The following is a 16177-nucleotide window of genomic DNA, read 5'->3' on the forward strand; positions in this document are numbered from 1 at the left end:
CCCAGGGGTCCATGTTTGTCCAACTTTTAATTTTGCATTGCTTATAATAGATATAAGATTCATCACTGTTTAACATTGTTCATTATCTTCACCCCCTCTGCATACAAATAATTGTTATGTATATACATATACTTACAGTGTCTGTAGCTTCGTCAATGCATCAAAAATTCCATTTGGTAACGTTCCTAATTGATTCCCCTCAAAGTCTCTGAATCAAAAAGATTTCCTGATAAACGTAACCGATCAACGCTCCAATGATGAAATATATACTATTCTAAAATGATTAAATACGGAAAAGCATGATATCTGAACTACATTTGGTTAAAACAAGTGATAAAATTTCACCGTGAACGATTTGTCTATTTTCTAATAATAATAATAATTTCCATTGAAACCTGTACATCAAAAATTATCCAGTCATCTTGAAATGAAAACATCACATCATTCTCTATCTGTGTATTATATTTAAATATCTTTCTTTATTGATTTGGGATGTTAATGGTAAACAAACACATAAGGTTTATGACAGCTAGGAGAAATTATGGTCCGCCACCATCAACTTCCTATAACTATCTATTTTGTATTGCTTGTAGGAGTTATGAGATTGATCACTGTTCATTATCTTCACCTTGCATGTATGTAGAAATATTCCACTATTACCTGGAATGATATCTACGTCGTCCAACTGATTCAATAAACAAGCACATGTTCTGCGCATGATCGATTTGGTTTGTAATTTCCCATTAGCCCAAATCAAATTCCCAACTTATAGTTTATATAGGTTTACGGGTGGCAACACATTAGAGGCAAATTTACATTATAATGAGAACTAATGTTGAAAAGTAACTAGGAATAAGTCAGAAGTACAGTTGCTAGGACTTCAGCTCTACCTATAGAGATATCAACACCCTTTTACCTATTAACAAAATCATTTTCAATCTTATATGGATTGGATATTTCCACAAGAACTTCAAATAAAAAACCCACCACATATACATCTACATCTGCTTTGTACTTAGTTATTTTATTGAAAATAAATCTTTACGACAAACTAACGACACACAGAATTATTTCAGCTTCTCCATCAGCTTCCAATATCTACATAACATGTAACAGTATCCCATTGTAACCTGTATATGATGTTTAATATTTCAACTGATTCGATACCCAAAACCTTGTTCTCCTTATGATATGTTTTATTGTCGCAGGTTTCTGACAAATAATTGGAAGTTGAAATTACAGAAGTTTCAACAGTTTCGTTTATGGTCACCATTTCGGAAATTCTATGCTCGTTATAACGATCTAATTTACCAATGTAATCTACAGTTGAATCAAATTATATATAATGTGTTTCATACTATATGTTAGGCCATTCTTTACACACTGATTTTGACTGCGGATCACTCCGCTTATAGAGCTCATGGTAGATTTTGCATTGCGTATACTAGATATAAGATTTATCACTGCTCAACACTGTTCATTATCTTAATCTCCTCTGCATACAAATAATTGTTTTGTATATACATATACTTACAGTATCACTAACTTCGTCAATGCATCAAAGATTCCATTTGGTAACGTTGCTATTTTATTTGCCCACAAGTATTTAAATCAAAAAGATTTTCTGATTAACCTTAATTGATCAACACTCAAATGATGAAATAAATCATTTTCTAAACTGATGCAATCTGTGACAGCATATTTTGCACTAAATTTGGTTTTAAACAAGTAATTTGAATCCATCACGAACGGTTAGTCAATTATCTAATAATTATATTAAACGTGTTGATCAGAAATTATCCAGTCAACTCGAAATAAAAACATTATATAATTCTCTATCTGTGTTTTCTATTTGAATCTCTTTTTTTTTTCATTTATTTGGGACGTTAATAGTAAACGAACAAATAAGTTTTATGGCAGCTAAGAAAAATTAAGGCCCGTCACCATCAACTTCCTATATGTATGTTACAGTATTTTACTATCACATGTCTGCGTCGCCCAACTGATTCGATAAACAAGCGCATCTGTGTATAATTGATTTTTGTTTGTAATTTCTCATTGACCCAAAAGAAAGTTGAAAAGTGACTGTCGCATTAAATTCTCCTTATTCTCATGTTGCATGTAATGTAAATAAATATACTCTTATTTTGCGTATATATTGAACACACCCCAAATCCTGTTTGGAACCCCTTTTTACTGTGGCCTAATTGGAACCTAACTTGATTGGACTTTAAACCACCAGCCCATGCGGAATTCAGTTTGGACACGACAGTCTAGCAGGATTGACGTTTTCATACTTCTCTGCATGTATGTAATGTAAAACTTATACGGTACCAATTTTGATGCACCAGATGCGCATTTCGAAAAATAATGTCTCTTCAGTGATGCTCAACCGAAATGTTTGTAATCCGATATTGATCAACAAACTTTTCTGATGCTATACAAGGCGTCTACATGATGCAGCATATGATCCAGCTTTTCTGAGGTAAGGTGTTTTATTTACTACTCAGCAGTTTGTCTATTGTTTTATGTTATTTTAACTGTCCTAAAACATCCAGTTACCGAGTTCCTTAGTGTTAACTTAATTCCATGCATGTGATTTTCATTTGTTTCAAAATGGTACTAATTGAAACAAGTGTTCAGTGTATGGTGCAGTATTATAGTCATAAAGTAGATTTTGTCCAATATCTGTAAATGTAAAACTTATACGGTACCAATTTTGATGCTCCAGATGCGCATTCGACAAATAATGTCTCTTCAGTGATGCTCAACCGAAATGTTTGAAATCCGAAATAACTATGAAGTTTTAGATCTAAATATAGCCCAAAACAGCGTTCCAAACAAGTGGAGCCAAATTCGTCCAAGGATAAGAGCTATGCATGAGGGAGATAATCCTTAATTTTGAAATGAATTTCTAAATTTTATAACAACAATTAAATATACATCCGTATTTTCAAGCTAGTAACGAAGTACTTAGCTACTGGGCTGTAGAGACCCCCGGTGACTAACATTCCACCAGCAGAGGTCTCAACCCACGGGTCATAATGCAATGTAAAACTTCAATGTCTTTGTGGAGTCTTTCCAATAGACAAAAGTATAAATGTATTGTCTTAAACAGAAGACATGTCCAGGATGTTATCTCCAAATAAGATAATTTTGTGTGTGTATTTGTCTAATCTAACGCCACTCAGTGCGTATAAGTAATATATTACATTCTATGGATGTGTATCAAAATAGGTCTTCTCCCTGTGGTCTACTACAGTTATCCTCATATAACCAGTGTATGCAGGATGTGGAGAATAATCGTATAGTACAAGGACAACCCAGCTCCAGGAGTGGGTACATCCGTCAAACCCACAGAGGTCTACGCTAATGAGCCAAGATCATAGACACTTGTGGAATTAGGATCATGTTCTTTATGAGATATTGTACATAATAAACTCTTTATATCTACATTGTGACTTTTTAATGTGTTAGCTTGATATGGTTACAGTCAGTTCGTCCATCTGTGACAGTGACCAGTAAATTCTTAGCACTATAGTTTTTAGATTGTCAACTTTAAATTTAGATATATCAACCACGTTTTACCTAGTAGCAAAATCATTTTCATTCATATATCGATTCGATATATCCAAAAAAAAAAAAAAAAAAAAAAAAAAAAAACACCACATATACATCTACACCTGCTTCGTACTTAAATATTTTATTTAAAATAGATCTTATCGGCAAACTAATGACATAAGGAATGATTTGAACTTCTCCATTAACTTCCCATATTTACTTAACAGGTAGTAACTAGTCCATCATCAACAGTAAATAGTGTATACATCTACTCAACTGATTCGGAACGCAAAACCCTGTTCTCTTTATGATTCTTTTTTAAAGCAAGACGGGTTCCTTACAAAATTTCAACAATCTTGTTTAATGTTAGCATTTTGCAAATTATATGGTCGTTATAATGCTCTAGTTTGCAAATACAACCTGCCATTGCCTCAAACAATGTTTGACGTGTTTTGTATCAATTGTTTTTTGTACACACTGATCTAACTACCCATTATTCTGTTTTCCTTATCAAGATATAGGACACAGGATGGGTGTGACCGGTCACAGGTATGATTACTCTTTCTAACCATCTTATCCCAACTCTGGTATATCCAGAGGTCCGTATTTGTCGAAATCCTTTTTTTGTATTCCTTATTGGAAAGGTGAAGATAACGAACATATTCCTTATTGGAAAGGTGAAGATAACGAACAATGATCGATCTCATAACTCATATAAGCGGGTCACACTCGCTGTGAACCCTATATCATAATCAGGTAAACAAAGTTATCCGTAGTCAAAAATAAGTGTGCCAAGAACGGCCTAACAATCGGCATGAAACACGTCCGACAGCATATGACACAATGATAGGTTGTATTGACGAACTAGATCGTTATAATGACCATAGAAATTGGGAAATGCTCACTTCAATCGAGACTGTTGAAACCCCTGTACCATCACCTTGTTTGCCAATACCCTGTCTTGCTTTAATAACTGACCACACGCAAAACAAGCTTTTGCTTCAGTTGAGATATATGAACATCATATGTAGGTGATACTGGAATATTGTTACATAAATATGGGAAGTTGACGATGGAGAAGATGAACTCATCCTGTTTGTCATACAATTGAATTGTCAGTTTGCCGTTAAAGCTGACATGAATTAATAAATCTTGTGTAATTTTATAGATCCACCATATTGCTCTGATAATCCGCCATATTAGTTTGATATTCTGTCGTTATATGTATCAGTTTCGCATGGTATACAATGTATAAGGGGACGGGTTTCATTACGCTTCACTTGACATCAGTGTCTTCGATTTACCTGTGCGAGTAGCTTCGACAGGTAACAAGTACATATCCGATAATAAATTAAAGGACATTAAGAAGAAATGAAATCACGTTTTGGAACACCACACAGTGCTCAAAATTATAGTAAACATATCGTACAGTAGTAAATCATTCTAACAGCTTTGAATAAATATGCATGTGTATATAGAATGCCTTTTCTTTACGTGAATGTGCGTACATTTGCAGTCAATATGTCAAAACTATACAAAAAACGCAGAGGAATATTTCATCTATTATCTATTGATAGAATAGAATAAGCAAACTGTATATATCTATACAATTCACAATTACTTTAAGGAAAAGGCAAATACATAAATACTACTGTACTTATAAACATGACATGTGTGCTTGCCAAGCAAACGCATAGGATGCGGAAGACTGTTTTTTTGGGTCTACTCGTAATATCTGTAAAGGACAGCAGATGTACGTGTACACCTGTCGAAATACTCTAAGTAGTAGTAAAACTCCCTTTATTTGCATAATCCATGAAACAAAACGATAAACTCCATTTGCATTCCAACAGTAAATACCATTCTCTATTGTACAGAATGCGATACACTTAGCCCGTGTCGATCAGTTATCTTCAATCAGGGGAAGTATCAGAGTATTATATTTACCCTGTATTTTGTACGAATCCTTATATTATATGATTTACTGGTCAGAATATTGTAGATTTTTAAAAATTAGGAAATCATTTAGGTACATCAATTATTTATGCATATAAGAGAGAGAGAGAGAGAGAGAGAGAGAGAGAGAGAGAGAGAGAGAGAGAGAGTATAAAGATAATCTAATATTTTCGGTAGGTGCACATCTCCGATACCTGTTGAATAGACGCCCGTGTTTGACCGGGTTTTTTTTTTGGAGAATATACCTTGTGAATTATATATTATGCATATGGCCTGCACCTTTATTTTGCAAGAAATGATATAAATAATATATGTTATGCTCTTTGCTTATTCCATTCTATCAGTGTGTTATTGGCAAATGATTTATCCGCATTTATTTTATAAAAAAAACTGCAAATACTTCTATGCACTGGCAAGTATACACGAACAGCGCTTTTTTTTCTTCCTTTTTTGTCTAACTTATCTAAACTTCCAGAATGTTGCATTGGTATACAATAAATATTTTGTAATTTTGAGAAAAGTATAATGTTTTCAAATGTGATTTTATGTGTCTCTCATTCCCTATATATTACTATCGGAGATGCGCACTGGTCAAATCCACCTAGAAAAACCACTCAGGTGTGACAATCACATGTGACCGGTCAAAAGGGATGTTTACTCCTCCTAGGCACCTGATCCCACCTCTGGTGTGTCCAGGGGTCCGTTTTTGCCCAACTATCTAATTTGTATTGCTTGTAGGAGTTATGAGATTGATCACTGTTCGTTATCTTCACCTTGCATTTGGGGTATACAGTACCCGTAACGTTATTCTTGACATTCCTATCGTGTTCTATCGTGCGTGTATCCTGTGGTATCGTGCGTGTATCCTGTCGTATCGTGCGTGTATCCTATCGTATCGTGCGTGTATTCTATCCTATCGTGTATCAGGTTTTCCGTTTTCTAACGTGTTTTGCGTTTTTCAGGTCTATCGTGTATCGTATTTTGCGTGTATCAGGTTTTCCGTTTATCGTGAAAATCGTTTATCGTGTAGCTTCGGAAACTATCGGGATCGTATATTAAATCTAATGAAAAAGTAAGATACTTTCCGAAAACTGTATTCGTTTTGTTAAAGAAGCTATTTTTAGGAATCGAGGAAAAACAACTTATATTTGAAGGAGAACATAAAGCTGTCGATCTTAAGGCAGAAAAAGAGCTATATGTCTGTCCAGAGAGGGCGAAAATTTATCGCAATTTCATTCTAAGTAGTCTGAAAAGTAGCAGTGGTTTGTCGAGCAAACGGGGACAGGAAAACTGAAAGCTCCTTCATCTGGAGTTCATAAACATTTCCTTGTCTAGAAACAATTATTTGTAATTAACACTAACAGAGAAATAGGAAGTTCCGATCTGAAAGGAAAAATCAGTAAATTACATTGTTTATTACATATAGTTTAATAATGGTTCTTTTTCTTCCGATTTTGTTCACCTGTATTCAACTTATATATCAACTACTGAACTTGTGCGCGTTCTTATCTATCTGATTTTGTGTATCACCCGTGTTTTGACAGTAAGCATTCTCAGGGATATTGTATTTCACACATTTAGAAGATTAGGTTTTAAAAGAGTGCAAGCGTATATTACATCTCACAAAATTCTGCTCAATTGGGCACGATTCAGCTCTCATCGTTGTTTTTTTTTTTATTTGTACATGTACACATATACCAAAAGTCGTACGTGTATATACTGAAAATTTATGCTGGTTTTGATGGTTATTTGAATTTTTTACATGCTAAACACAAACATTTTAAAGCGTCTCTAAATTGCGACTTGAAATCAAGTCGGGTTTCGTATATGTTTTTAATAGTTTATTTATTTTTTGTTAACAAAATACCAATTCATATAAATATTGTTCCAATTAATTATGACTATCAATTATCACTCATAATGTAGAAATATCTAACATATGAGCATATGGTGTAGTGCAGTGGATTGTATTTAAAGCGGTCATTATGAAAATAATTGTCGTTGTTGAATGAGCGGTGAACTCAGAGCTTGATGCAAAATAACCCCCCTCCTCGCTACACGCAAAATATTAGTTTTATTTGATATCCAAGATAATAGACATTAGAATAAGAGAGCTATTGAAGCATGATATCACTACATTATATTACATGTTAATTCCCTGTTTAATTGCTAAGCGCTCGGCATCAAGTTTCAATGCCACGGGTCCTCGGATATGACCTTAAAAACAGATTGTCACGGTAAGTGTGGCACCCTAAAAAACCCTCACTGCTCAATGGCCGTAAAATTTTGCCGAGCATAAGCCTAAATTTAAAGGTTCTTCACTGGTCATGGTGACGTCTCCATATGAGTGAAATATTCTCGAACAAGACATTAAGCAAGATAAAAATCAATCACTCCCTATATGATTCATATATTAAACATTCAAGGTGACAATATACGTTTTAAATTCATTGGCTGAGAAAATGCATATAGATATCAAATAATGAATTCAATACCGTATGTAGTTTAGCTTCCGGATTTTAGTTGTAATGACGTTAAAAAAACAATAAATAGAATTTTAAGAAAATAAGAAATAAACGTACAACCGTGGATAAATAAATTATATGCTTTAGATATATATTGAGTATTGAAATCCTTCAATATTATCATGAACAAAATGTTATTATTTTGTACGTATCAAACTTTCGTTCTGTCTAAATTGTTTCTCAATTTACAACATTTCTATCAGGTTTTCCATTTATCGTGAAGATTGTTTATCGTGTTTTGCGTTTATCAGGTGCAAGGTGAAGATAACGAACAGCAATCAATCTCATAACTCCTACAAGCAATACAAAATAGATAGTTGGGCAAACACGGACCCCTGGACACACCAGAGGTGGAATCAGGTGCCTAGGAGGAGTAAGCATCCCCTGTTGACCGGTCACACCCGCTGTGAGCCCATATCCTGATCAGGTAAACGGAGTTATCCGCAGTCAAATCAGTGTGCCAAGAACGGCTTAACAATCGGTATGAAACACGTCAGACAGCATTTGACCAAATACGAGGTTGTATTGACGAACTAGATCGTAATAACGACCATAGAATTTGCGAAATGCTGACTTCAATCGAGACTGTTGAAATCCCTGTACCATCAACTTGTTTGTCAGTAGCTTACCTCGATTTAAAAACTGACTATACCCATAACAAGCTCTTGCATATCGAATCAGTTGAGATATATAAACACCATATGCAGGTGATAATGGAATATTGCTACATAAATGTGGGAAGTTGACGATGGAGAAGCTGAATCATCTTCAGGTCTGTCGTGAAGATCGTTTATCAGGTTTTGCATTTATCAGGTTTGCCGTGTATCCTATAGTATCGTGCGTGCATCCTATCATATCGTGCGTGTATCCTATCCTATCGTGTGTGTATCGTGTTCTATCGTTTATCATGTCAAGAATAACGTTGCGGGTACTGCATACGGGTAGAGTAAATTATGCTACCTCAGAGAAATATGGCGGATAAGATGAGAAAGGTGTACGTATTTATTAATTCATATCTGCTTTAATATCTACTTTCAATAAGATATCTAAGAATGAAGCAGACGTGGACGACTCTATGGCGCCTTTTATTTCTAGCTCACATGGATATATCGAATCGCTCTATGGCTGAAAGTTATTATTGTTAATAGAAAAAACGTTGTCGATATACAGTGTATCTAAAGGTCCAAGCGCATTTAAAACAACTCAAGAGGATCTGAGAATATTAACACATTTTTTTAGAATGGATAACATTATGTTTTTTCTTTTGTTTAGCTTATCGAATCATTGGAAAACTTTAAAACCTTATATTAAAAACGATAATTTAATCAAAAATTGATAAAAAAAAACCAACTTATTCTAAGGACTACAGAAACCCGGAGTCAACACAAAACATCCAACAATATAAGTAACGTAGATTACAGGAAACGCAACATAGATTACCAGATTATCATTTAGCAATTAAATACTGCCACCGTCTCCTTTTAAGTCAGCACTTCTCACATTATATGATCGTTGCAACGATCCAGTTTGCCAACTCCTCCTAGGCATCTGATTCCACCTCTGATGTGTCCAGAGGGTCCGTGTTACCTAACTATCTATTTTGTATTGCTTATAATAGTTTTGAGATTGATTACTGTTCGTCATCTTCACCTTCCAACCTATCATTAGGTCAAATGCTATCTGACTTGTTTCATATCGATTGTTAAAACGTTCTTGGTACACTGATTTTGACTACGGATAACTACATTTACTTGATGAAGATATAGGGCTCACCACGGGTGTGACCGGTCGACGGGGGATGTTTACTCCTCGTAGACACCTGATCCCACCTCTGGTACATCCCGTCGTCCGCATTTGTCCAACCCTCTATTGGTATTACTTACAGGAATTATGAGATCGGCCTGACGTGTTTCTTGTCGATTGCTAGACCGTTCTTGGCACACTGATATTGACTACGGACAACTCCATTTACCTGATCAAGGTATAGGGCTCAAGGCGGATGTGACCGGCCGACAGGGGATGATTACTCCTCCCAGACACCAGATCCCATCTCTAGTATAGCAAGGGGTCTGTCTTTGCCCAACTCTATTTTTATTGCTAATAGGAGGTATGATATTAATCAATGTTCGTTATCTTCACCTTTCATCACTGTTCGTTATCTTCACCTTTCATTAATGGTGTGTAGTAAAACTGATCAATTCGTTCATCCGACACCATTGTGAATGTTCTAATTATCGTTGATTTACTGATTGTATATCATTTAACGATATCAAGAATTTTTCACTGGTGAAAGTTTTGATAATAACTGATATTTTTGCAGTTGGCACTGAACATGTATGTTGGTGCTGAGAATTACTGACATTTACTGTGGTTTTTACTGTTAATTCTGATATTTAATGATAAGTGCTGTGAGGAAAGTACTTTCGGAATATATTCTCTACACACTGGTGGAGACTGATTGATCAACGCTTCAATGATGAAATACATAATTGTCTAAAATAATTCAATACGTGAGAGCATGGTATTTGCACTAAATCTGGCTTCAAACAAGTAGTTTAAATCAATAACGAACAATTTGTCCATTTTCTAATAATAATAATTTCCATTAACCCTTTCTCTACGGGTACATTTTAGAGGTTTTTAAAGACTAAATGACAATATTTTTAAATCGAGTTACATCTGCATGTATCACGATTTTAGGTAGGCATGTGATATATAATTTTGTTACGAATTGGACAGGGAACATTTTTTTCATAAAGTTTGTCATGTTGTCCCATGTCCCAAAGAGTTCTACGGGGTCAAAGGTCATTTAAGTGCACATTTTTGCAATCTTTTTTCTCTGGAATATATATATTACGACCCCTCTCACTGGATTCGAGTCAAAAATAGGAAATTCTAAATGTATGAGCTGATATGTCTTTTAAAATACTACAAAAACGTCACAATCAAATTAATCAATTTTATTGACAAACAAATATTTTTGGTTGCTAAGTAACGACACTCATGGTGTAATTTTGACCATAATTTGCCTTTCTACATCCATTCGACACAATTTAAACATAGTTACATTGCATGATGATTAGTAAATGTCACATTATTTTAAAAATATAATCTTTGACTAGATCTCAATCATTTTAAAAGGTTTTCAACAAAAAATATAATGACGAGAATTAAGGTCAAAGGTCATAAAATGAAAATTTCGTACTTCATATACATATTCATCATTTTCTAATAATATGACGTTTTGCCATTGTATCCCACTAAATAGTATAAATATTGCAACATTAAAACAAAGATCTTTCCTGTTAAAATCTAAAAAAAAAAAATCAATTTTTTTATATTCAAATATATTTGGTTGCTAAGCAACAACACCATTATGATATCAAATGCTATGCGAAAATAATGCCCGTTTTTCCTCCCCAAGTTCATAGCACATGTATACGAATGTTCAAGTACTTACTTTCAATCACTAAATTTAAATGTACTTGCATTATATTTAATAAAAATTGTTCTTCTTATATTCAACCTCTTAAAACATATTTCTAGACATAATTCTTGATACTAGGTTGTTCCGATAGGGGCATGCGTTGACCAATATCTGTCTATCGACTGGAACTTCTCAGCAGACATGTATAAGATAATGCCCAAAAATCTGAAGGAAAAAAAGAAAGATTGTTTATACTTAGCCCCAATATACTGATGTATTCTCAGAGCTTTTGAATACTCAATTGGCTCTGTAAATGTTTTCTATAAGCAAGGCCCTCTGAAAATTATGCGTTTAATTACTTGTAAAATTTTATCTTTAATAAATGTGTTAGATGCACAGTCAGATTAATTTTGGTAAAGGTAATCTTATAAAATGCATTTTATTATTCGTTTTAAACTGGAAATCACTGTCACAATATCGGTACTTTAAAACTAGTAATACCTGTACAGTTCCTCTTCAGTGAGAGGCTTCGAACTTCCTTGGGAAGCATATGACAACCCTTCCCCCTAGATATGACCATCACAGCATAATGGTTGGTGGCAACACAGATGGAGAAAACCAAATCTTCTGTCAAAAAACAGCTTCATAAAATCTGCAATTCTCTGAATAATCAGGTCCCATATCTGAAAATAAAAATACAAATAAAATCAGTATTGGCCATCATACCTTATTTGTCAGCATTTAAAACACTTAGCATACCTTATAATTAGAAACAGAATAATGATTTTCCGTGTTTTGTCTCTTTTTGTATGCATGTTATATCTAGTAATGCAACGATAAACAGTAAAATGGTACACGCATATCAGTGTACCATAATGCCATGATTCCATTTGTGAATGTATTATCTGGATTCATTTGAATGTTAACTAAATGTATACGGATTTAACCCTATATTCAACCTCAAAGAGTCATACCAACTGCATGTCAGGTTGTCACTCCGAATGAAATGCCACAGTTCTTGGATCAGGTGTCCCTGTGTCCTCCACATCAACATACTTCCAATGCATGTCTGGATTTGCCAGTAGACTGTCACTAGTGGAAGATACCTGGAAGCTTCCCACTAAATATTGAGATGTCAATAACCTTTTTAAAGATAAAAAAATACAATTAAGAATTATTGGTTTGTGTTTTAAAGCAGAATATAAGCTTCATGATAGTAAGGGACAGTTTCTCACGAAAGTACTGATCATATTTATTTAAAGATAGAGATGTCCTATATTTGAAGTGCTATTTGGTAAGGGATTACATAGATAGTTATTTCGGATTTCAAACTTTTCGGTTGAGCATCACTGAAGAGACATTATTTGTCGAAATGCGCATCTGGTGCATCAAAATTGGTACCGTATAAGTTTTACATACATATGTTAGAAATCAAATGAATGGAATATTTCATTATACTTTGCGAGTGTAGCAGAGTGCGTATTGAAAAAAAAAACCCACTATACATCATGGAGGTGTTAGCATTATGCCCAACATATACATGGGAGCAAATACTGAAGAAATTCAGGTTAAAATATACAGTGTCCAGCGAAAATATTGTGCCTCTGAGGGAAATTGAATGGCCCCAGATTTAAAGTAGAATTGAATTGGTTCTTCACTGTACACAGTGTCTAAATTCCCTGGCATGGTACTCTGATGGGGTGTGGATTTAGTCGATATTAGAGAAAATCTAAGCAAGAAGTGGGCAGATGCTCATCAGCTCAAAGCACATCAGCATGTATGGATCATATAATTAAATGCTTTTTCAATAGCCTGTCATAACCTGATTTTGATTGATGTTAACACCCCCCCCCCCCCACGCACACACCTTTTGTCCCAAACAAACATGTTGTTATTATTTCTGTTGCAATATGAAGAAAAACCTCAAATTACGGTAATAAATTCTATTATTACGATAATACAATAATGCAATATATGCTTTCCTAACAGATTGTGTTTTCTTTTCATAGAAAGATTTTTTCTTATAAACATAGAAAATCTTGGAAAATAGCCTCCGCACCAATGGTCATGAATGCCCAGTCTGATTAAAACCACCCCACCCTTTTCTCATCGTACACTAAATCCACCCTCTTCTTACACTCGCACGTCAGGTAAGGATATACCAAACGGGGGGGGGGGGGGTCAGACTGATTAATGCCGGACCAGGACAGATTAATTGATGTCAGATATGTTCAGCTCTTAATAAACAATTGGGTGTTATACACTTGGTTTAGATATCATAAAATATAAATATTTTCTTTCATGAAACGACAAATTATGGCATCAAATCGCGGTTAATATATTAATCGTGCATTTTTCATAACGTGACATGACCGCGAACGGTTTTTTTTTTCTAGTCGGCCTATGTGGCTACATCAACTTACATGTTTATACTGAATGCATGATCGTTTGGGTCATCCTGCAACAGGATATCCAAGGTATCTTCAGACTTCTTCATCTGACATCAGGTCCTTTTCAAGATGTAAAATACAATACAAGCGTTTGTTGTGTTGTTGTTTTCGTTGAAACGGAAACACGTGTGTTGCCCGTGGACACTTTCAGAAAACCCCGCGGTCGCGATCCGGATCACGGGGGGAAAAGTATTATATAATACAATATGCAGACTGGTCTTTTTGTTTTCTTTGTTTGGCAGAAAAAAATAATTCTATACCGAATAAATATTACATAACGTTTATATCTGAATTTGAAGTATTTTTTTTTTTATTCACTCTGCCGATGTAACATTCTCGTTAGGTGTTTTATGAAGTTACAATACAAGTAGGTGGTGTAACTGTTATTTACCAATAATGGTTTTTATACTTCTTTTTTTTTAAAGCAGATAAATATCTGGCTGATTATTTCATACATATATGGATATTGTTTTAGTGTATCAAAAAGTATTCATATTACCAACATAGGACAATACAAATAGTTTTCACTACTTTATTGTGCGATGCGTGTCGATCGCTTTCAGCACCGACGTTTTATCGCTAATTTTGAAGAAAACCGCGCAGCATGTCCCAATTTCATTTTATCGTAATATAAAAACTGACAAGAATTACAACACGAATAAGGGCCCATCAAAAAGAAAATGTCCTGTACTTTTACAGGCTGTATTTACTTTTCCCTATTTCCATATATGAATATTGGTAAAACGCCGATCTGTTTAAACATTGAGAAATAAAATTGTAAGAAAGCGTACATGTGCAAAAAATAGCTATTTTCTTATAACTTTGCCAGGCATTAAAAATAATTTTTATATGTTCTGAAAGCAGGGAATATATGCTTTTCAAAAATATAAAAAATAGTGCATTCACACGGGAGATTAAAAAAATCGTATCGAGGGGGAAAATGGCCTTGCGACAAAGCGTTGCGTCATATTTAGACGAAGCCATCTTTCGCTTTAAATGCTTTTATTAATTTAATAGCTTTATTTACTTAACTGATTTTTACATAGTTAAAAAATAGAGAAAATTTCCAAAAATAAGATATATAAATCATATATCTTATGACCGTAGTTTGAAATATTTAGAGGCACTTCTTTTGCGCTGTCCCGTTTTTACGCGCCACCGGTCAAATTGACCGGTACGGTAGAGAAGGGGTTAAGCGTGTTGATCAGAAATTATCCAGGCAACTCGAAATAAAAACATCAATTTATCCTTTATCTGTGTTTTACGTCTATTGCTGTTTCTTTATTGTTTTGGGACGTTAATGGTAAACGAACATATAAGGTTTATGGTAGCTAGGGAAAACTAAGGTCCGCCACCATCTCCCTATATGTATATAGAACTATTCCACTATCACCTGAGATGATATATATATCGATTAACTGACTCGATAAACAAGGTATGTTCTGGGTATGATCGATTTGCTTTGTAATTTTGCATTGACTCAAAACAAATGCTCAACCTATATTTTATATAGATATACGGGTGGTAACATCTTATATGCAAATTTGCATTATAATGAGAACCAATGTTGAAAAGTGACTAGTAATAAGTCGGAATTACAGTTGTTAGGCCTTCCACTCTACACTGAGATGTATCGACGACGCTTTACCTATTAACGAAATAATTTTCATTCCATATTTCCACATCAACTTGGAATAAGAAAAGCACCTCATATACATCTGCATCTGCTTTCTACTAAGATATTTTATTGAAAATAAATCTTTACGGCAAACTAACGACACACGAACTTATTTCAGCTTCTCCATCAGCTTCCAATATCTACGTAGCATGTAGCAGTATCCCATTATCATCTGTTTATGATGTTTAATATCTCAACTGATTCAATACCCAAAACCTTGTTCTCCTTATGATCTGTTTTATTAAGCCGGGTTTCTTACACACAATTGCAAGTTGATATTGCAGGAGTTTCAACAGTCTCGTTTAAGGAGACCATTTTGCGAATTATATGCTCGTTATAACGATCTAAGTTACCAATACAACCTGCCATTGAGTCAAATTATGTCTAATGTGTTTCATACTAATTGTTAGGCCATTCTTTACACACTGGTGTTGACTGCAGATCACTCCGCTTATAGGGCTCATGGTAGATGTGACCAGTCGACAGGGGATCCTTACTTTTCTTAAACACCTGTTCCCATGTCTGGTTTACCCAGGGGTCCATGTTTGTCCGACTCTTAATTTCGTATTGCTTATAATAG

At 34.5% G+C, this 16177-nt stretch overlaps 1 protein-coding gene across 3 annotated transcripts in view; it reads right to left on the reverse strand.

Annotated features, from left to right (window-relative positions):
* LOC125667723 (slit homolog 3 protein-like) overlaps positions 1–16177 on the reverse strand; it is a 73449-nt gene that overhangs the window by 18389 nt on the left and 38883 nt on the right. For all 3 annotated transcript variants that reach the window (XM_056152361.1, XM_056152360.1, XM_056152359.1), the window contains exon 5: positions 137–208. In XM_056152361.1, coding sequence (XP_056008336.1) covers positions 137–208 — 72 coding nt within the window. The remainder of the gene's footprint in view (positions 1–136; positions 209–16177) is intronic.

The sequence above is a fragment of the Ostrea edulis genome, chromosome 10 (genome assembly GCF_947568905.1).
Source record: "Ostrea edulis chromosome 10, xbOstEdul1.1, whole genome shotgun sequence".
NCBI lineage: Eukaryota > Metazoa > Mollusca > Bivalvia > Ostreida > Ostreidae > Ostrea > Ostrea edulis.